General features: G+C 38.1%; 2 protein-coding genes across 10 annotated transcripts in view; both read left to right on the forward strand.

Annotated features, from left to right (window-relative positions):
- The window catches only part of EXOC1 (exocyst complex component 1), a 32,853-nt gene extending 22,655 nt beyond the window's left edge, over positions 1-10,198 (forward strand). For all 6 annotated transcript variants that reach the window (XM_075026242.1, XM_075026232.1, XM_075026261.1 and 3 more), the window contains 7 exons: positions 1,475-1,585; positions 2,056-2,132; positions 2,677-2,905; positions 3,745-3,928; positions 6,216-6,415; positions 8,569-8,763; positions 9,540-10,198. In XM_075026242.1, coding sequence (XP_074882343.1) covers positions 1,475-1,585; positions 2,056-2,132; positions 2,677-2,905; positions 3,745-3,928; positions 6,216-6,415; positions 8,569-8,763; positions 9,540-9,692 — 1,149 coding nt within the window. In that variant the 3' untranslated portion in view covers positions 9,693-10,198. The remainder of the gene's footprint in view (positions 1-1,474; positions 1,586-2,055; positions 2,133-2,676; positions 2,906-3,744; positions 3,929-6,215; positions 6,416-8,568; positions 8,764-9,539) is intronic.
- A 1,592-nt stretch (positions 10,199-11,790) lies between these two features.
- Positions 11,791-22,887, forward strand: part of CEP135 (centrosomal protein 135) — a 42,365-nt gene continuing 31,268 nt past the window's right edge. For 3 of the 4 annotated variants that reach the window (XR_012650156.1, XM_075026331.1, XM_075026354.1), the window contains exons 1-5: positions 15,885-17,137; positions 18,328-18,518; positions 19,028-19,195; positions 20,606-20,747; positions 22,498-22,582. Coding sequence is in view for 3 of the 4 variants with exons in the window: in XM_075026331.1 (XP_074882432.1) it covers positions 16,869-17,137; positions 18,328-18,518; positions 19,028-19,195; positions 20,606-20,747; positions 22,498-22,582 (855 nt within the window). In the remaining variant the exon portion in view is untranslated. Of the gene's footprint in view, positions 11,823-14,860; positions 14,904-15,884; positions 17,138-18,327; positions 18,519-19,027; positions 19,196-20,605; positions 20,748-22,497; positions 22,583-22,887 lie in introns of those variants that run through there. The other variant, XM_075026340.1, reaches the window with a different exon arrangement.

Consider the following 22,887-nt stretch of genomic DNA (forward strand, 5'->3'; position numbering starts at 1 on the left):
CATTTTTAAGCAAATAGGAATTGAACTGATAGATTCTTCAACTGATTTTATTTTTCTCAATACAAACGTTCCTGTGTTCTGTCGCACTTTCCCAGTATGTAAGCAAAAGTGAAAGAGAAGAAAGCATTATCTTATTTTAGCCAGGGCCTGAGCATGGCCCTAAAATGTTATTTATACTGGTTTCACATCAAAGTTATCATCAGTTTTCAGCTTTAACCAATGGCACTAAGTTATTATTGGAGTGTACTCAGCATCTGTGGGTTTTGTTGGGGGGGGTGTTTAGTTGGGGGGGGGGGGGGGGGTTCCCCCTGAACCTTTAAAATGACAGTACTCCTTACTTCATGTGGAATTAACTCCTCAGTGCTGTGAAGGGAAAAGGAGCTGTTACCAGAGTGAGAGAGAAAAATAATTTTCTTGTTCTTTATTGAATTGTTTGATGGACATGAGTATTTTTCTTCTGACTTCTTCAAATCCTTGTTCAGTCTTGTTCTGGGAGGAAATATTACATGCCTGAAACAATTTTAACTGTTAAGTTATTACACACCTGTAGCAGCAACTTGTCTAGAATTAAAATGATAGCTTTTTAAAACAATTTTATACAAGTACAAGTATTGTGCTAATTTTTTCAGCTGCTTCTATCTCACACCCATTGGGGACATATGAGTGTGACTAATGTATACAGAGTTGTAAGCTACTACGCTGACTTAGTAGATTTTTTCAATTTTTTTTTTAGGGGATTTTTCAGTAGTGTGGATTTACTATGTGGCTAGATTAGTTTCATTTATATAAATTATTCCACATCTTAATCCTTAAATACTTGCTGAGAAAATGCTGTGTTGTGTAAAGATGAAAGATTAGAAGTATGTCTAACACCTGACTTACAATTTCAGTAGTTAGTATTAATAAAATTAAATTATTTTAGTTAGTTATTGCCAAAATAGTCTTTTATTTCAGATTAAATCTAAAAATCATGATTAATACTTCTATTTCATTGCAAAACCTGCTGTTGGTTTCTGTAGCAGCTATGTAGAAACTTCTTCTACAGAGCAGTTATCTTCCACATGCACAGTTTACCTGTTTTTCTTCCCTGAGGCTTTTAATTTTGTTGTCTTCCTCTCAGCAACCCAGGCAGAAAAGAGGGTGGCAGAGCCCATGACTTACTATTAAAATGCGAATCTTTCCATTATAGCACAAAAGTCCTTCCTCAGGCTGTGACTAGAAAAACTCTAATTGTGGAAAAACAGATTGTTCTTTTCTTCCCAGTGTTATATGGATGAGAAGGGACTATGCTGAAGATGCAGATAGCACTTTTAAAGATAAAGTACAAGCTGTTTCCATTTCTATTAAGTAGAAATAAGCCTTCTAAAGCTTACTGAAGATAGAAAGTATAAAATCCTATGCAACAAAATTAAAACTAGTATTGCTAACTGTTGATAGTATTTGGTGTGTTGATAAAATATTTGGCTTTCTTTAGATTTTCGAGCAAGTATTAAGTGAACTAGAGCCTCTGTGTCTGGCAGAACAGGACTTCATTAGTAAATTTTTCAAACTACAGCAACATCAGAGCATCTCGGGAACAACAACGGTATGACTCTTCATTCTGTCACTGAAGTGAAAAATATTGAACAGGCCTCTTAAGAGACCTTTATAAAAGATAACTTTTGAATTTATTTGGCAATTATGTGATCCAGATGATCAATATTTTGGTTTTTTCTCCATTAGCTGGCAGAATCTTTATTTTTGGCTGACCGATACAAAATCTGTTAAAGAAGGACTGATGTGTTTCTTTTGCCATGGCTTTGTTTCCTCATAAGATCACAATAAACGCTTCATCATGCTATGTAGGAAGGCAATGGGGAGTAATTGTGGATAGTGTTGTATTTGGTGGAACATGACTAGAAGACTACCAGAACCTTACAAACCACTTATTTGCTACTTGGGGGAGGCAGCGGGGCTGATAATTATGTTGGTTTTGTCAGGTATACTTATCACTTAAATATAGAATTGGAGACAAGCTTTCAGCTTCCTTTATATATATATTCCTTGTTCTTACAGAACGAAGCGGAGGAAATGGATGGAGGAACTTCATCTCGTTTATACAGTTCTGGTGTTCCACAAACAGTATCATCTGAGTATGTGCTGCTGTTGTTTATTATTAATTCTTAAGCCTACATGTGAATTTATTTGGCATATAAAACTTTTTTCTCCATAATCAGAAATTGTTTCCTTTTAGTGAAAGTGAATAGTGAACTCTTAATTTGTACCTAGACACTGTATGTGTCAGTAAATACAAAATTTTCTGTATATAGGATGGATGTGTCTATAGTACTATAAAAAAGATGCTTAATTCTCTTAATAGTTTGCAAAGTGAAACTAGGCACTGTAATACGTAAAAAATGCTTTGGAAAATATGCTTTGCAAAGTTCTGAATTTGAGTGTGTGGCAGCTTCCACACAGAAAATACTACTTGGAATATTTTTATACGTGTGACTATTGATTTTTACTGTGTGGCATTGGCATTTCCTCTGTTAGCAGCATTCTGAAAATCATGAGACTTGTTGAATGCAGATAAGACTACCATATCCAATAATTTATCCTAAAAATGTTATCAAAGACCATGTAAAATAGCCTAGTAAACTGTCAGAGTAATATTTTTATCTTATGCATTTTTAATAGGAAGGACATGATCCGACAAATGATGACAAAAATATTTCGTTGTACTGAACCTGAGCTGAATAATCTTATAGCGCTGGGGGACAAGATTGATAGCTTTAATTCCCTTTATATGTTAGTTAAGATGAGCCATCATGTATGGACAGCACAAAATGTGGACCCAGCTTCCTTTCTCAGCACAACACTTGGAAATGTTTTGGTGACTGTCAAAAGGAACTTTGATAAATGCATTGTAAGTTCTTTAGTTATTCTGATTAAGCTAACTATAATATTATAGGAAGCCCACTCCTACCCAGTTTGATTTTGCACTTCTTTATAGTTAAATTTTTGCTTTTAATTTGAAGTGAAAATGAGTAACTTTATTGCTCTTCTACTGGCCAAACTAATTGGTGGTTGTGTTTCTTTTTCCTCTCTATTCCAGTTTTCTTCAATAATTAGCTATTTGTAACAAATATGACCGCTCATTCAATGCTGTGAGCTAGTTGACTTGTTCAGTTGTTTGTTTAAACTTGTACTCTTACTGAGATTACTGAAGTCAGTCAAGTAACCTATAGCTCTCTGGCTTTTTTACTTACCAAAACAAAAACTCGGTGACTATGAGGGTTTTACTTTTCCCCTTTGAGCATAATATGCCAAATAGACAGCTCTTCCATGTGTTCAGTTATTTCTATCTTATACCTAACAGAAATTTGGTTTAGATAAAATGGCAAATCTTGCAGCAGTAGCAGAGGCAGCTTCTACTGTCAGAAACATCCTTTTGCTAGTACTATATTACTATTATCTGAAATATGGCAAGTTTAGTGAAAACACAGTTGCTGGTATAACTTTTTTGTATTGTCACGAATGCAATATACTGCCTATAGTATATGTAATATACATATTAGATATAGTGTATCTAATATAAAGCATATCTAATGCAATTAGATACAATAATTGAAAGATAAAATTATTTCCATGCTTGAATAAATGTCAGTTTTTCAGTATGTCTGCATTTTCTTTTCTTTTACTAGTTGTTATGTGGTCTGGAGTTATATATTAGAGGCTAACATCTGTTCTTGTTTTAAATTTAAGAGTAATCAAATGAAACAGATGGATGAAGTAAAAATATCAAAGAAGAGTAAAGTTGGGATCCTTCCATTTGTTGCTGAATTTGAAGAGTTTGCCGCCCTTGCTGAATCAATTTTCAAAAATGCAGAACGACGAGGAGATCTAGATAAAGCCTACATAAAACTTATTAGAGCCGTTTTTGTCAGTGGTAGGTCTTCTGAGGTTGTCATTGTTACTAAAATGATTGTTTCCTCCTATTTATATATAATTCGCTCCAATTAACAGATGATTTTTTAAATTTTTTTTTTTTTTTTAAGACTCTGTTGCAAGCCACATGACTGATACTGTGCTGAAATTTTGGTCATCTCTGTTATCGGTAGGAGAGCCAGTGTAAACGTTTTGATTGTAATATACTTTTTAAGAGCAAACTGTAGGTATTTGCCTTTGTACATACCTGTAAAGTAATTTTCAGTTATGATAGAGGGAAGTGGTTAAGACTCTGGAGAGAGAGTGGAGATGGCAGCAACACAACATGCTCAATCTGAAGTGGTTTCCTGTCTTTTCTCCCCCATGTTAGCTTAAACGAGGAGATGAATCTGGATGGGATCCCTGGCATTTGGCCCTAATACTGTTCATCTTCACAGCCCTGTCTAAAATAAATCAGTTGAGTTCTGGCTATGAATTTGACCCTTTCTTGGCAGATTAGGTCCTTTGTGTTGTAGCCTGACACAGCAGAATGTCTTTCTAGTCCTCCCTATTTTCCCAGCTATAGTCTGGAAAAACAGCAGCAACACCCTCTTTCTAGTGGTTTTAATTAAGATTAAAAAAAAAAAGGAGGGGGATATGCAAGCCAATGAACTCTGGAAAAAATGTCCTTCCCTTTTAAAATGGAGCAGGGACACAGGTGGATGGACCTCTCTGTGCTGATTTACCTGCAAATTTTCAAACAACTCCATGTATAGTTAATTCCCAACCACTGAGACTTACCTCTTTTTTTAGGGGAAGATTGGGTAAGAGGAGATAGTAGAAGCAATAAAGCTACTTTGAGGAAATTATAGCATAGTAGTTCTGAATATACTAAGAAATCATGAAGAGACACTACTTCATAATAAAGTAGACTAGAGTCCATATATAGTCAGCAGGAGCATCCCAGGTGATAGGACAGTCAATTTTGAAAATGTTTTCTATTTGACTGCACCCAACTTTTCTGTCCCTAAGAATTTACTGTTCAAGTGATAAAACTAAGCCAACACCAATAGACAGGCAAAACTATACAATGATAAAATAATCAGTGTAGGAAGAATTTAGAAAAGCATGTTTTAAAAGGGGTTCAAAATTATGCCAGTCAAACACCGAAGAAGTAACAAAATCTGTTTCAGAAAAGTACAGAGGAAACATAAAGAACAAAGAATTATGATGGGGGAGGATAAGGGATAGAAGTAAAGAATGAAGATGAAACAAAGTTAAAATTATGTACAAAAATCAGTGCAAGCAACATGTTTAATGCAGTAGGATATGTAATTTACAAGTAATGCTTGAAATGGGTCAGGAAGATGCAGTACTTCAGGTAGAATTGGGGAGGGGGGGAGGTAGAAAATTATATGGGAAGAACAAAATTGGCAGTAACAGACTTTTCCTAGTTGGCAGTTCAGTGTTGGGACTGAAATGAATTTGTGATCTTTATTGATACTCTGGTGTGCGGGATCACTTTCATGGTAGGCATCCTGGTAGACTCAGCAAAATGATTAATGGATGAACAGGCGTAGATACTTAATTGCCCCCTATGTTGAAGCCATCCTCTTTCAGCCGGCTTTTAGGTGCAGTAAGGGAGTGATAGGTAGAATTTCTTTTGCCTGCCCTGTTTTGGGGGTTTGGGTGGTTGGTTTTTTTTTTTTTTGGGGGGGGGGGGGAGGTGAAAGGAAGAGACCTATGTGCAGCATTATCCATTTGTATTATTAAATTTTGGGATTGACAGTAATTTTGACCATAAAACTAATAAGCAAAAATCGAGAGACTGAGAAGTACATTTTAAAAATAAACACCACCTTATTGTAGATTTTTCGTTCTACCAAAGAGGGGAATCAATTTTCTTTGATTTTTCTTAAATAGTTTAAGAAATAGACTTTTCTTAAATAGTTCTATCATGTGAAATTTATTAGAGATAATAAAAGCATGCTTGTAAGCTTCCACAGAATGTGTGTTGTTTCTCACTTCTGTAAATGAGACCATATGTAGTCATTATTTTGTATCTTTTTATACCTGACTTTTTTTGGCATACAAATTTCATGGTCTTAGAGCCTACACATCTCTGTTAATTCTTTTGAAGGCTCTCAGACATTGATTTATTTAGTGGCAATTATGACAATCACCCATACAAGTGGTTATCATTGACATAAATTCAAAATTCCTTTTCTGACAGTATTATAGTTATTGGTTATGTTTTTCTGAATTTGATTGTCCTTCTGGTATTTTAAGTATTTTGCTTCCTTTTTCAGTTGAGAAAGTAGCTAATGAAAGCCAGAAAACACCCAGAGATGTGGTCATGATGGAGAACTTCCATCATATTTTTGCAACACTTTCTCGCTTGAAAATTTCTTGTCTTGAGGCTGAGAAAAAAGAAGCCAAACAGAAATACACTGAACATCTTCAGTCTTATGTAATCTACTCACTCGGACAGCCTCTTGAGAAACTAAATGTAAGTATATTTGAGTTTATATACATTTAAATGGTACAGAGTGATCTTTTTCAAGTGTTCAGTTTGCACTATCTGATCTCTTTACCACTGCATCTATCATAATCTTTATTTTATTATTTTAGACTTGAGCATGCCTGGCAAGAGTACTCTACTCATGAGGGTAACAGTCTTGGATGCAAATAACCAAATTTTTCATGGCAATTAATAGTACTGACTAAACATCAGTTGTATCTTAAGCAAATGGTTTTAAGGAAGGAAAAAGTGAGGGGAAAAGTAATCAGGAGCTTTGGGCTAATTTTTCCCACCTGTCCTGCTTTCAGCTGGGATAGAGTTAATTTTCTTTCTAGTAGCTGGTATAGTGTTATGTTTTGGGTTCAGTATGAGAAGAATGTTGATAACACACTGATGTTTTCAGTTGTTGCAGAAGTAGTATTTAGACTAAAGTCAAGGATTTTTCAGCTTCTCATGCCCAGCCAGCAAGAAGGCTGGAGGGGCACAACAAGTTGGGAGGGGACACAGCCAGGGCAGCTGACCCAAACTGGCCAGAGGGGTATTCCATACCATGTGACGTCATGCCCAGTATATACACTGGGGGGGAGTTGGCCGGGGCAGGGCAGGTGGATCACTGCTTAGGAACTAACTGGGCATTGGCCAGCAAGTGGTGAGCAATTGCATTATGCATCGTTTGTTCTGTATATTCCAAATCTATTATTATTATTATTATCATCATTTTATTATTGTTATTGTTATCATTATTATTTTCTTCCTTTCTGTCCTATTAAACTGTTCTTATCTCAATCCACGAGTTTTACTTCCCCCCACCGGATTCTCTCCTCCATCCTACTGGGGGGGGGGGGGAGTGTGAGTGAGTGGCTGCGTGATGCTTAGTTGCTGGCTAGAGTTAAACCACGACACCACACCTCAACCGCAAAGAAAATTATTGTAGTTTCTGAACTGTTCAAGAATAAGAAAAGTTTTTAGGAACATTCTGTATGTCTGAAGTTGAACTAAGTATTAAACTGAATGCTGACTTAGGTTCAGACTCCGTTCTGCCCGCTGAGTATTTCCCACTGTTCATTGCTTTTTCTATAAGCATTTCAGCCATTCATTTTCTGAGAAGTCTAAGATGTATTCTCTTTTTGAAAATTAAAATGCTTTATTGCTGCTTCCCACTTGTTGTGGGTTGACTCTGGCCAGCACCTAAGCTGCCACATAACTGCTTGCTCACTCCCCCTTCCCCAAGCAGGACAGGGGAGAGAATAGGGAAAGCAAAAGTGAGAAAACTTGGGGGTGGAGATAAAGATGGTTTAATCAGTGAAGGGGAGAGAGAGAGAGGAAAAAAAATACATGATGCAAAGGCAGTCACTCACTACCTCCCACAAGCAGACTGATGCCCAGCCAGTTTCTGAGCAACAGCCACCTTGAAGACAACCACCACCACCACCTCCTCCTCTAATGCTAATTTTTATAGCTGAGCATGATGTTATGTGCTATGGAATACCCTTTGGCCAGGGTTGACCTGTTCAGCAATAACCAAAACACTGGTGTGTTATCAACCCTGTTTTAGCCACAAATCCAAAAGACAGCACCATATGGGCTGCTATGAAGAAAGTTAACTCCATCCCAGCCAGATGCAGTGCACTGTTTCAAATGATGTTGTGGCTCTGCTTGCATGTTCATAGGCATATTTCCCTCCATTTTTATTATGTTGAGCCAAGTGTTGTGGGGCAGTGAGAAGAGAGGGCAATTATGAACAAATATTGCTGTTGTGTAATTATGGTTTAAGTAGAGAAATTCCTATTCAGGTGCTTACTCAGTTTATCCAAAAGATCTGGTATTTTCCCAGGCTATGGCCTCATTAATTGAGGATTTTGAGACTGATCTAGTATTAGTTATGAGGTTGCAAAGAAAAGCTTGATTGCTTCTAGAAATGACTGATTTCAGTTCTATGCTAGTACTTAGAGTGCTGCATTGCTGGGCTGTGCTTTGATGTTTATGGCTGAGCACTACTTCATGCCCAATTAAAAAACAAAAGTGGAGGGAACACACAACACTTGTCAAGCAGACTCAAGACTTAACTATACATATGCTTGTGAAATTAAGTTAATTAGTTTAGATTTGTGATAATCATTAATGCCATTATTGTTTGTTAGCATTTTTTTGAAGGCGTTGAAGCTCGTGTGGCACAAGGTATACGAGAAGAGGAAGTAAGCTATCAACTGGCTTTTAATAAACAAGAGCTTCGTAAAGTTATAAAGGAATATCCTGGTAAGGAAGTGAAGAAGGGATTGGATAATCTCTACAAGAAGGTAGATAAACATCTCTGTGAAGAAGAAAACTTACTTCAGGTAAACTAAATCATGGCTTAAAAACCTTGTAATGTTTACACAAAGGCTTTTAACTACTGCTTTTGCATATGTATTCTGTGAGAAGTGCCTAGCTTCAGCATAACTCTGAAAAACCAGGAATTTTGAGAGAAGTTTTTTATAATCCCACTCTGATTCTATTTGTTGTAACATTGATTTGAACTGTGGTGGTAGAGAGAGAGTTCAGAAAGAAACTTCCTTTATGATTCCCTAGCTGACCATTAATGGGTGATCTCTGTTCTGCAAAATACACTGGAAGCAGAGAGAACTAGGTTTAAATGATCTGTTAACCTGATAGGAAATTTAGCTGGTGCACTATAGCAGAATATACTTACATCTTTTCTGATAGTTATATTATCTAAGTTTTTTCTTATACTCTGTAAACTTTCTCACTGGAGTAAATGATAAGTAGATTTAAGAGTTAAGCAGGTATTAACAGCTTTTTAAAGTCTGAAACATGAATTAGCACTGTTCTGGTTCAGAGTGTTTAAAGACAAAAAGCAGTACCTCTTTTAGGGCAACTTCCTCATCTTCTTTACTACTTTCTGCTTTGCATATTTGGTAGGAGTCATGTAAACACTAAAGATCTTAATGGTTAAAAAACTTGCAGCAACTCAGTTTACTGAACTTTGTTGTTAGCGAGCTTTAGTTTTAAAATGACACCTGAACTGAGAATAAGTTAACGAGCCAGTGTTTTGTAGTTCACACATAGTGTATTGTGCCAGTTGACATTTCTTAAAGTTTGCTTTCTTTGGCAGGTTGTGTGGCATTCCATGCAAGATGAGTTTATACGACAGTACAAGCACTTTGAAGGGCTGATAGCTCGCTGCTATCCTGGATCAGGAATTACTATGGAATTCACTATACAGGATATTTTAGACTACTGCTCCAGTATTGCACAGTCTCATTAAGTTCTAGAAAGGGAAAGAGAAGCTAGCAAAGTTTGTGCCTGTGTATAAGGGAATCAAACACTATAAATGCTATTTGTTTTTAAAAGGTGGATTTCCATGTGTATGTGTAGTTAACTGCCATGTATGTCAAGTTACACTCCTACTTCAAACGTCTTTCAGGGCAGAATGAAACCTTCTGGGATTTGTTGCTCTTCTACTGGGTTGAAGTACTGTTTGAAAGGATTAATTCTGTGAAACACTTTGGATGTAGTTTTTGCCTTCCCCTCATGTTTACTTTATCATCCCTTCTCTTGCTAAAAGCAGTAAGCACTACCTTTGTACTACGCAAAAAGGATACTACTGTTTTCACTAATATTTTGCATCTTGGACATTATGTAAGCATTAAAGACTTATCAAATCTTTTCCCTTCCTCGTTCCAGAAAGTATGGATCTGGAACTTCATGCAGTGGGAATACTGAATTCATGTTCTGAGATGTGACTGTGGCAATTAAACTGTGTTCATCATATTCTTTATTTCTATGGAGTGTTATTTCAAAAAGGTGAAAATGCAGAGTTATTTCCATTGGTTTGTCTCTGGGCATTGAAGTAGAATTGCTCTATTTTTCAACCTGTATTTTTTTTTTTTTCTTCATTTTAGTGAGTACAATGTAGCATCAGTATACTCCCACCTCATCTAACCCTTTCCTCCTCCTGGAGCTTCAGGTGCCTGTCATTTAGGACCTAGTTTTTCTGTACAGCTTGAGGAAATGCTAAGTTGTTGGATAGAGGTGGGGCATGTATAGAACAGAAACAGGTACAATAAGGGTGACATGCAGACAGAGGTAAGATTTTGGGTTTTGAGATGCAGATGCAAGACTAAAAACAGTAACACGAATGAGAAGGTTATAAAGCTCTGAAGGAAAACCCAGCCTGCTGGATGGCAACTCGGCAACTTTGAGGCACCTGGATTTGGGTGAGCATACAACCACTTACATCTTGTAGCTCGCTAAATCCTAGTTGCCTTGTCTTTACTAATGAAATACTTGATCCAAGTAGCGTATAACCTGCTCACAGTGTCTGCGCACGTGACAAAAGGTAGCCAGAGCACCACCACGGGGAGGTTAAGGGTTACGCTGAGCAGAAATTCCCTCAAACTGGTTATAGACAGCTTATACGAGAGGGCTACCTGTCATTTTTATATCAGACGCTGCAATCCCCGACGCAACAGACAACTATACTACAGGCACCAAACGCGCCTCGGCCCCTCTGGAAAAGCCGTCACGTCCGTCTCCCCGCTTCGGCCGCAACAGGAGCGAAGCTGTCCTCAACGGGCCGCTCCTCTGCGCAGCGCCGGCCCCTCGCAGCAGGGGCCAGCTCCGCCCTCAGCCCCACATTCAGTCCCAGCCCGCCGTGCAGTACCGGGGCTCGGCTGCGGCCCGCCGCCCTCAGCCCAGCCGCCGCCTCCTTCAGCCTCGGACGGTTCTTGCCTTCAGCCTTCACGCGGACGTCAGCCTCCCCCGCCCCTCAGCGCGAGGGCTGCCGGTCGCGCGGGAAGGGGCGGGGCGGGGCGGCCGCCGCAGGCGGCGGTTGGCTGGGCCGGCCGCGGGCGCGGGCGCGTGCCCCGTTGCTGAGGTGACGGGACGGAAGCGGCCGCCGCTCCGCGCGCCGTTTTCAAACGGCCGGTGCGGCCTAGGTGGCCGTGCGGGGTCTGCGGAGCGGGAGCGCCGGCCCCGGGGAGCGCTGCGGGGACCCGGCGGGCGGGCGGGCAGGGCTCGCGTCCCCCGGGGCGGGGTGCCCTGTAGAGGAAGGAGGAGGGTGCTGCCGGCGGGACCGGGGCCCCTCGCAGGCGGGCGGAGGCTCTCGGTGGCTCTCGGCGGCTAGCTTGGGCCCCCGCGGCCCCGGCAGCGGCCGTTGCAGCAGCCCTGAGGACAGCGTGGGGCTGGGCCGCTTCCGTCCGTTCTGCTCCTGGGGAGCGCAGATTAGCCTGGGCGGCCCGCCCCAGCCTCTGGCCTACACGCCGGTCTCTCGTTGTCTCGGGGCTCTCTGCAGAGAGCCTCCCCTTCCCCGCCGGAGCTGCGTCTCTGCCGAAGCCTCGCTGAAACATCTCGGCTACTCCTTAGCGGCTCGCCCTGCGAGAATTTGCTTTTAACGGTATGTCTGGTAAGACCGACCCGGAGGGAGGGTGGAAAAAGTAAAAATAAACCTGTTTAAAAAGGGACTGACTGCCCCCCTGCAGGTGTAGGTTGGGGTGGCTGAAAGGTCCGTAAAGCTTCCGGCTGGGGGAGACAGGTCACGAGCCGGCTCATAATTGATAGCGTTTTCATAAAGGTTGTGGTGGCTCTTTAAAGAAGTAATCTGTTTTTCTAGAACAACAGTTGTCTTTCTATTGGCAACGTGGCGACACTTCATAGCAAGCGTGGTGCATGAATATCTAGTCGGAAGTCAAATCCCAGTAATTCAACTTGGAAAGGGACTTTGCCAAAACAAGTGCAGGCTACTGCAGTGTCTTGAAAGTGATGTTGCAGTAACAGCATTTCACAAAGCAGCCTTTGGTGTCCACGGACTGTATAGAGGCACGTATTAGAGCATTGCTATAGTCAAATGGTTGGTCTGCTACATGCCTTTTCACCTGGGTGAAAACAAAACTAACTATTTGTAGCAGAATGAGCTATGTGACCAGTAATTACGGGACAGGAACAGATGTTTTGTAAACATATTTCACATGCATCAAAAAAAAAAAAGCCTTTAGCGTATCAGTTCTGGTGAATGAAAAATGCATTTTGGTATTTCCCAGAATTGAGACTGGAAACTCCAGTTCATAATTGTCTGTGGTGTTAATGTTATAGACTCAGTAAAAAACTGATTTCATAGCATAGAAATTTGTCTGTGCTAGTTTCTTTGTGTTCTATTGTCAACTGTGTAGTTTTCTCTTTCTTCCACATGGCTCAGTGACTGTATTATACCTTCCACGGCCAAGATACATCTTTGCTCTGCTTTTTTATTATTACTTTTTCTTATTGATAACACAGGTATTGCATCTGGAACAGTTCTTAACTTATACTCACCATGAATTTTGCTGCATTGTTTTCAGACTGAAAGGAGGGCTTCAATGTGTGAAAGCTTTTCCGTTTTGTATTCTGCCTGTAATGGTTAGTCTAATACCTTTTAACATTGCTTCTTTCACACAATTTTATGCAAATTGATTTTATACTCATAGCCTAAAGGAACTGGATTTGAAGTTTCATTATTGTCCATCTTTCATGTCAATGTTCGATTTCATTCATTGGTGACTTAGAACAATAGGGAGCAGTTCATACCTGCTAAATATGTCTATTTCATAAACACCTATGTCTTCAGAAGACTGCTCACAACCATCCAGGCATGTCACAAAATGAAGCACGTGAGAGTTGTCATCTTTAGCAGTCTTCGTGAGCAAAGGAGGAACAAAAAAGGAGATTATTGGCTATGAATATCTCTTCTGTGAGTAACTGAAAGATGCAGTCATTTAGACATCTTGATAAATCCTCTGGAAATTTAAAGTACCACTTGATTTTCCCTTTTTTGTTTGTTTATCTGATTTTCTGTTTTTCATCTAAAATGGAAATTATATTTTCTTCCTAGTGGCACTAAATTGCATGAAATATTTAGATAATGAATGATGTCAACTATTTATGCAGGTAACATAGCCTATCTCGTGGGAAATATCGAAGTTAAGAGTGCTTTCCAGTAGTTTGCAAATTTACAGACAAATCTAATAAGTTAAACATACCTTTCACCATGACTCAATCGTGATTCACAAGGCTATTAAGTTTCTTTAAAGAAAAGGATATTCGGGATTGAGTTGACTGGGTGAGAATGATGAAGAAAACTTGGATTTCCAAAAAGCTTTTAAAAAGGTTCTTTAGCTAAGTTTTTAAGAAAGCAGATCTCTTTCAGAAATGGAGAAAAGATCATCTAATAGCTCACTAAGTGGTTAAAAGAAAGGCTGGAAAGTACTACCTTACGGCGAACGTGCAGAGGATTTTCTGCTGTTTAACACTGATTGGTGATCTGAAAGGATGGGTTAAACAGTAATGGGCAAAATCTGCTCATTATATGGACGTCTTAAGAGCAGTCCAAGGGTTGTGGAAGAGTATTGCTGGACTGAGTGATAAAGTGGGAGTTAAGGAACAGTGTCAATAAAGGCAAAGTAATACCCATCATGGGCTCTGAAGTGGAGTTACTGCTCAGAAAAAGAAATGTTAGTGTCACTGAGAAACCATCTAGCTGATGCTTTAGAGCCATCAGAAAGGCAAATGATAAGTTAGGAATCATTATGAATAGTGACGACTACAGCAAAGAATCTTTATGGCTGCTGTATGGCTGCTCAGAGTGATCTCAATCTCAGAAAAAGCATGGAAAAGGGACAAGCGGGAGAAGCTACTAGAAAATTTTGGAAAACAGATTTGCTAAAGGTGCCATCATGAATGACTGAAAGCATGAATAAAGGAATGATTATTTAGTATGTCTTACAATAAAAAGAAAGAAGGGGGGGTGGGGTGGACTTGCACACCCCCATGAATTTATGGTATGCTTTTCCAGACATACAGTTAAAATCGCAAATTCATTGCCACAGGCTATTTCAATATAAAAGTGCAAAAGATTCAAGAAAACAATTAGACATGTCTAAGAAAGGTCTATCAGGTACGATTATAATGATTTAAGTTCAACTTTAGGCCCATCAAGTCCCTGCGCTGTAGGCTTATAGAAAGAGAAGGTATGTAGGAGTAAGATTGGCTCATGTTTTTTATGTTTTTATACTCTTGCTGTGACAGCTGCCAGAGGCACATTGGGTCAGACTGCTCTTGGATTCAACTGAATCAGTACAGCTGTTCACATATTCATTTTATATTTCCAGAAAACCAAATTTTCCTGATGGAGAAGTTTCTAGATACTTTTTGATGTCATGGTAAGACTAGTGATGGACTTTAAGTTTAGGATATGAGATTTATGCTATGGTTGTCTGTAATAACAGAGGTCTGGAATTACTGACACATAATTTCCTTCCAACAAAGAGTGTACAACGATTATTTTTGAAGTCTTTTATCAAAGTCTTTGAAGACTTTGATATCTATGTTAAGCTCTCTGAAATAACGACACCCAATTCTTCTTACTTTCATTCCTGGACATCTTTTGGACCTATACTGCAGCTGGTCATTTCCTGGACTAATTTTGGATCAGATGTGACTCTAGGTAATATAAGATAATACCCTTTCTTATTTGATTCTGGTGGCAATAATGTCTTGAATTAAAAATTCCCAGCCTTTAGGAAGGAGAGTGATTCAACCAGAAAGCTGTTGGTACATCTCAATATTAGGGTATGTTTAGGTAACTACACCTCACTTAAACATCCATTGCAGTGATTTAGCAAGATCCTGTATCTACTCCCTAGCCACAGTTACTGGAGTGCCAACATCTGTCCATATATTTTCTCCACAGTTACTGTAGCGAAACTTTATTCCCTTACAAGCTGTGACACACATTTGTTCTTGATGTTTCTTCTGTAAAACCTTCTCAATGTGATTAGTAGAAAAATCCTTTCTCTTTCCAAAATACAAGCTAAGAAATCAGGTCTGATGAATGATTTTAGACTAATCTTTTTAACTGATCTAGTTCTTGTTAAGTAGAAGAGCTCAAGAGTTGTCAGCTTACTTCTGTATTAGTATAAGATGTATTCCTGAGACTAGATCTAGACACAGTAACACAATCACTGTTTTCCTGAACTCAACACAGAATCCTCAACATTAATGCAGAAATACCAAGGTTTCATCACTTTTAGCTTTTATCTTTGGCTGCCAAAGGAGAACAAAGAGCATTTAGCACACAGGAGTACGTTGACTTCCACTTAGTACATTAACAGTTACCATTTAGTGGAAGGAAGTGTGCCTCCTTCTCCTTCAACCATCCCAGTACAATATGTAAGGGATTGTTCTCCATGCCATTGCTTAGTTAATATCTCAATATCCTGAGCCTCTTCAAACAAGTATTTTGGCAGTACCTGGAACAAATGCTGTGCTCATAAGACCGGTGATTTTCTCTCATCCATGGAGCAGTACCTGGTAAGCACAATCCTGTTGCTAGAATTATTTATAGTGTTTTGAGACAATGAGATGATATCTTAATTTCCAGCCTCAGACATGAGAGAAACTTGCATGTTTTCTCATTTCATTGTTCATAAATAATTTTATTTTCAAATACCTGCATATATTTATTTAATATCTTTTTAAAATCTGGGGGATTGTGAAACAGCATGGTTTAAATAATACCTATATTCTATCCCCTTTATATGAGATGCAAACAATGCTTCCTCAGATTGATAGTTTGGCTGCTGAGGTCTTTGCAGCCAGTAGGTTAATACTGAAACTTCTGAAGAAAAGTGAGGGAAAATATTTTACAGAAATAACTGTTTTTCAAAAATATTTCTAACTATTGAAGAGATGTTTTCACATATTCAGGAGCATCAACTTTAGGATTCTGTTTCTTTTCTCATTCTACCTCTAAATCCAGAAGGACATAATGATGTAAAAATTCTTCCTCCCTCAAATGTACATGGCAAAACCAAAATTCTCATCTGGAGTCAGACACAGTAGTGCTGATCCAGCCCCCTTTAGATCAGGTTAGTAATAAAAAGATAACTAATCAGTCAAAAGAAAAAAAAACCCTCCGATCCTTGAACTGTATTTTCCAGAAAACGATGCAGGTAGGACTACAGTACACCAGTGGGTTTTTTTCATTTCTGTTTTCCCTCATAGAAAAGAGATGTTCAAAGTTAATCTGTCTTTAAAATTTTACACACTTAATGCAATTTTACAAATTGTTGGTGAAAGTTAAGTACTGCCTTGTAAACTTTGAAAGTAAGATTTATATAAAAAAGAAAAAAGTATATGGGGTTTTTGAGAATAATCTGTCAATTTGCATTGTGGAAGATACCATGGTTCAAAAAAATCAGAATCTACTTCTCAGTCTTCCCACAGAAAGATCTTTTCAGAGTTCAGTTCTTGCATACTGGAAAAAAAAAAATCATCTATGTTCATACTCTAAGATGTTAGGAAAGAAGACTAATTGCCAAGGCAAATTTTTTTTTAAAGAAATATGTAAATAAGTTTAAAACTTTAGTTGCTCGGGGATTCTCTTTTGGCTTACTTAAATTTTAAGGACATGCTTATGCACTGTATTTCCTACACAAAAAATGTTTTTTCCATTACTTTTTTCTGTATTATTCCTTCTTTAAAGGACAAATGCTGTAACAGAATCTTTTGCAGGTGTCCTATTTTTCTTGACTGTGACAAGAGCTGCTTTGGAGGTGTGTTTACAATGACTACAACCGCAGAGCGGAGGTTCATAAATCTCAGGAAACGTCTAGATCAGCTGGGCTATCGACAACCATTGGGAGTGGAGAGTTTACCTTTGGTGGAAAAGCTTTTTAGGTATACAGAAGGAGATTCATTAATAACATAGTAATCCCATAGTAGGTATTGTTTGATTTCTGACATCTAAGGGAGAATGCTTAGTCTGGAGATTATTTTCAAGCAATGTTACTTCAGAGCTAACATTCAATTCCTGTGTATGATGAAGTCAAATGTGTTTGCTTAAGTGATGAGAACATCTTAAGATTTCATTTAATTCAGTAGAATTATTTCTAAGGATCTATGGTCTAGGAAAATTCAATTTCTTTCTCGTAAGAGATCCAAGAATAGTCACTATTGATATGTGCTTAAAGGACACACTCTTATAACTGGTTGTATAAAAGGTAATCCCTGTTGTCTGTACCGTGACTTAAAATAAAACATTCACAGCTCCATTTTTTATGGTCTCATTTGGAGAAGTTTAAATTTGCTATCTCTGCAGTTGTTACAGGACACATAACAGAAGAAAAACAATTTTTCAGGTGACCCTCTTAATATATCTGCCATTTCATGGCTTGGATGCAAACATAGTAATTTCCATAGTAATCCAGTTATATTTGGCTAAACACGCCAAATGTAGGTATTCTGATTCTGTTGCTCTCTATCATGTAATGCCATGGAAGAACCATAGGTAGGCAGATGTGGAGTAACCTGCCTTCAACATTAAGTCTCACTCTGGTGTCTAATCTCTCAATCTAACTCTGGTGTTTAATCTCTTAATCACTGACTTTGATATTATTTTCACAAAAATATTTATAGCTACTTACCACTAATCTCTTTTATGGAGCTTCTGATCTCCGTATAAATACTAGTAACCTTCTGGGTTTTTTAATTCTTGAAGTTTCTTCTGGGATAAGTAGTGCTACGACTTGCGTAGTGGTTGGAGGAAAAAATCATCTTGCCAATTTTGAATAGCTCACTTTATGTAGAGAAGAGACTATATTGACTAATCAGATGTAAACTCCTGATATGCTTTCTAAATATCTTATTTTTTTTATATTTGCCCTGTCCTTTCCTACTTTAAGAGATTGATTCCTGTCTTTCAGTTTTTCTTACATGAATGTTCTCTTTGCCTTTCTTTGAACACATTTGTTCTACAGTTAACATATTCTCAGGGAAAGGGTTTTGTTTCTCAGGTCATAATAAATATCTGCATCTGCAGTGTAAAAGCTGATAACATTTCTAACGTGTCTGATGCTCCTTTATTCTAGTGACCTAGTTCATACAACTGAGAGCTTGCGCAGTGCAAAGTTATCTGCTGGAAAAACTGAAAAAGAATGCAGCAATTATGATGCTATTTTGGAACCTTATAAAACAGAGAATGCTAAACTTACCAGGGAAAATAATGAACTACATTTAGAAATATTAAAACTGAAAGAGCAATCTGATCGTCATGTTAAAGGTAATATAAAAATTATGATACTTCTTTTTAATCCTTCTGTGCCAAAAAGATAAATTGCAGCTAAATCCTTGATCCACAGATTAATTTATCTGTACTTATAAGTGAGTGTGAGTGGTCATTGACTTCGGTGCCTTTAATGAATTAAGGCTCATGCACAGACATTTCTTTTGTAGTTAAAAAGCTTCTGAGGTCCTACAAATCATTGTTTTAATCAAACATGAAAATGTTAGAACTTTTTAACATATATTTTCATACCTTGAAATGCTACTTTTTAATTTAAAATTGAATACTGCTGTTAAATATGCCTTTATTCTACAAAGGGTTTATTTGTATAACATGTATAAATATATATGTTTGTGTGTGTGTATATATATACAGATATGTATGTGTATTTGAAAATTTCATGTTATGGAAAAATAATATAGGATTCTCTTTATGCCTATTCTGGTGCTACTAGGAAAAATAATAATGAATAAAAAAGATAACATTGCTTTTTCTCTCCCTTGAAGATTTGAAAGCCTCCTTAAGGAGGGTTGAACATGAAACTGCTGACTTAAAATTTCTGAATAACCAATACATACATAAAATTAAAATGCTGGAAAAAGAGAACAGAGCCAAGACTGAAAAAATTCAGCAGCTTCAGGAGAAGAATCTGCAAGCAGTGGTGCAAACACCTGGTGAGTGTAAATAATCACAGATATTTTAACTTTTCTCTGGACTTTTTTTGGCTATTCAGAACATAATTATTTTTTTTTCTTCTAGGAAGAGAAGTTTCTACAGTAAAATAACTATCCAATAGAATAACATTATCTTTTGAAAGTATTGGCTCTGTATTCAGTCTTTTTCTCTGTATGGAAGGAGTTTCATTAGTACATCTCTTGTGTTATAGACAAATTGGAATACAAAATTAGATTCAATAGAAGACAAGTTAAAATGTGACTAGAAAGCACTGTTAATCAACAGCTATTTTTATTTTTTAATGCTGCACCTAATTTAGTCAGAGGCAGGTTGTTTGACACTTGAATCTTTTTGACAGCTAATTGATGAAGTGTAAGTAACTAATTCAGGTTTTTTTAACCAAGATCTAAAAGCAGCAAGATGCAAAATATGTCTACAAACAAATATTCCAACCCCCTGAAAGCTTACAGTATTTAAAGAGTCTTTTGATTACTTAAAATGTTCTGGATGTTACTTTCAGGTGAATTTCTTTCTCTAGGTCTTCCTTTTTCTTTATTTTTTTTCAAGCTAAAAGGAAATAGTAAGAAGTATTTTGTGAAATTCTGAAATTGTCTTTTCTTTCCAAGTCATTGAATTTCCTATGTATTTTTGGCATTTGAGGGAAATTAATAAGTAGTTAGGTGAAATTAAAATTCCTCTTTATTTTTCCACATCTTTCTGCATTTCATGTCCTTCACTTCAAAGATACCATGTTACACTTTGGTCTGTCTTTCTGCATACTTGCCCCTTGGTCATCAGTCTTCTGGGATTTTTCTATACCATGTCATCAAATATTTTATGTTCTTATTTAATTGTGTGATGAAGAGTAATTGTTCTCTGGAAATAATGCTATGTTTTGCTTTGTTTTTAGTATAATGTTACCATGCAAGCAAATAACCTACTCTGATACGCTTATGATATTCATTCACTGAAATGACAATAGGATAGAAAGAAAAAAACATTACTAAACAATGCAGGGGTTAGTTCAGTCATAAAATAGTTCATGAATGTGGAAAAAAAAATGTCTTTTGTGTTATTTTAATTTAGCTTTTTTAGTAAGGTAAATCCCTAACAGATTCAACAAGTTTGAACTGTAGAATATTTAGGGTCTTAAGCACTGGGGAAAATTACTTATACTGAACTTGCATGTTTCCTTATTACAAAACTGAACTTTGACAAAGCTGATACTAACCTGCAAGAATGGTGTTGTCTAGAACGTACAAATTTTATCAACTTATTACAGTAAGATTAAAATGGTGAAATGTGCCAGTTCAGCAGCAGTGGAATAATAGGAAATTTCATTTTGTATTAAAGAAGAAGACTGCCTTGCTTTAACTCCAACTAATAGGCCTCTGGGTTTGGGCTTTTAGGTGGCAGGAAAAGAAGCATTCCCTTCAGGCGTCAACGCATGCAGATAGACCAGCCTGTCCCTCCATCGGGTGTAAGTGCCTATCCAGTTCCTCAGCCAGAGGACCCTTATATCGCAGACCTTCTTCAGGTGGCTGATAATCGGTAATCTAAAGAACTTTAAACTTTGAAGTACAGGTGTTAAATATTTGCAGTGATTTTTCCAATCCCTGCCCTTCTCCTGCCTTTCAAATTTGCCTCAAACACAATGGTATTTCATGATGTTTTAAGAGCACTGTAGTTCTTAAATAGGATTTTGCTTAGTGATTGACAGTGCTGCCTGTGACAAAGTTGTAATGGATATTTAATAAGCTACGTATTTCCTTAAAAGATTTATTTTAAGATTTCTGTAGTGGTTTTACTGTTATCCCTAATTTTAGATTCGGTATTCTGGAAAAAAGCCAGGTGTAGTGTTTTGCATAGGAGTAAACTGATTTTTCTTATTTTGGAAAACTAAAATAGTCTTGATTTTTGTTTGTTTGGTTTTTTTGTTTGTTTGTTTAAATACCATTTTTGGCTTGGGAACCTGTATTATGAAAGGTTCAAGTCAATTCTCTTTTCTTATTTAGAATATATTTGTAGAGAGTTTACATGGCAAGGTGTTAGCAGTGGGGGGACTGCAGGGGTGGCTTCTCTGAGAAAAGACCAGCAGCTATGCTGTGCTGGACACAGCCAGTTCCACCTGGCTTCAAAACAGACCCACCACAGGTCACAGCTGAGGCCATCAGCCAAGCTGGTGGGTCCCCTGTGAAAATGTATTTAAGAAAGGGTGAAAAACAATGCTGCGCAGCAGCAGTGAGAGGGAGGAGTAGGAAAAATATGAGAGAAACAACCCTGGGGACACCAAGGTCAGTGAAGGAGGAGAGGGAGGACGTGCTTCCAGGCGTCGGAGTAGATATTCCCTTGCAGCCCATGGAGAAGACCATGGTGATGCAGGTTGTCCGTGCGGCCTGTGGAAAGCACCACATCAGATGAGATATCCACCTGCAGCCCATGGAGGACTGTGTGAGAGCAGATCTCCACACTGCAGCCCACGGAGGACCCCATGCTGGAGCGAGTGGATATGCCCTGAAGGAAGCTGCAGCACATGGAGCTGGCTCCTGGCTGGAACTGCAGCTCGTGGAGAGGAGCCCATGTAGGATTAGGTTTCCTGGCAGGAGCTGTGGCCCATGAGGGACCCACACTGGAGCAGTCTGCTCCTGAAGGACTGTACCATGAGGAGATGACCCATACTGGAGCAGTTCATGAAGGACTGTATCCTGTGGGAGGGACTCCATGCTGGAACAGGGGAACAATGTGAGGAGGAAGGAGCAGCAAAGCTGAAGTGTTACGAAGTGTTATGAACTGACTGCAGCTCCCATTCTCCACCCCTGCTGCACTACTTGGGGTAGAGGGTAGGTATAAGAGTTGCAACTGAAGCAGTGAAATTGAGCTTGGAAAAAAAGCAGAGGTGTTTTTAGTTTGACTTTGTTTCTCACCATCCTACTCTATTTTTAGTTGACGATAAATTAAATTAAGCTTCCCAAAGTCAAGTCGTATGTTGCTTGTGACAGTAATTGGTAAATGTCTCCCTGTCTTTATCTTGACTCATGAGCTTTTTCATCTTATTTTCTCCCCCATCCTGTTGAGGAGGGGGAGTGAAGAGAGCAGCTGGGTGGGGGTTCTGGCAGCCAGCCAAGGTCAACCTGCTACAATATCTCAAACAATGGCTTCTACATTCATATTTTATATGAAGAAGACTATTTTTTTATGAAATATTTACATTCAGGAGCAAAGAGAAAATACTAATATTGAATTGTTGTGTACATATGATTTTGCCATGAATCCACATAAACAGTATATTGCTACATTTCAGAATTCATGAACTTCAGTCAGAAGTAACAGAGCTGCAGGAAAAACTGGAGATATCTGAACGTGGAATGAAAAATTATAGCAAACAGGTATGTTTACAGATTTATTTTCTTTTTATTATTATTATTTGGCTGCAGTAGCCATTGCAGTGGCCTTGATTGTAATTTGTGTTTTATCCTCATTGGGAATGCATTGTAGGGCTGGTGAAATACAATTATTCTGACTTGCCTACATTGACCTATTTCTGTCCTCTGCTTTTGGAGGTAGCAGCAATGATAAAATACTTGTCCGCTGCTTTTGCTGATATATTTTCTGTATTAAAATTACATTAAATAAGCTGAATTTGATGATCGTAAGTAGAATTTGTGTATGTCTAGGGTTTTTTAGTGCAGAA

The sequence above is a fragment of the Buteo buteo genome, chromosome 1 (assembly GCF_964188355.1).
Source record: "Buteo buteo chromosome 1, bButBut1.hap1.1, whole genome shotgun sequence".
Taxonomy (NCBI): Eukaryota; Metazoa; Chordata; class Aves; order Accipitriformes; family Accipitridae; genus Buteo; species Buteo buteo.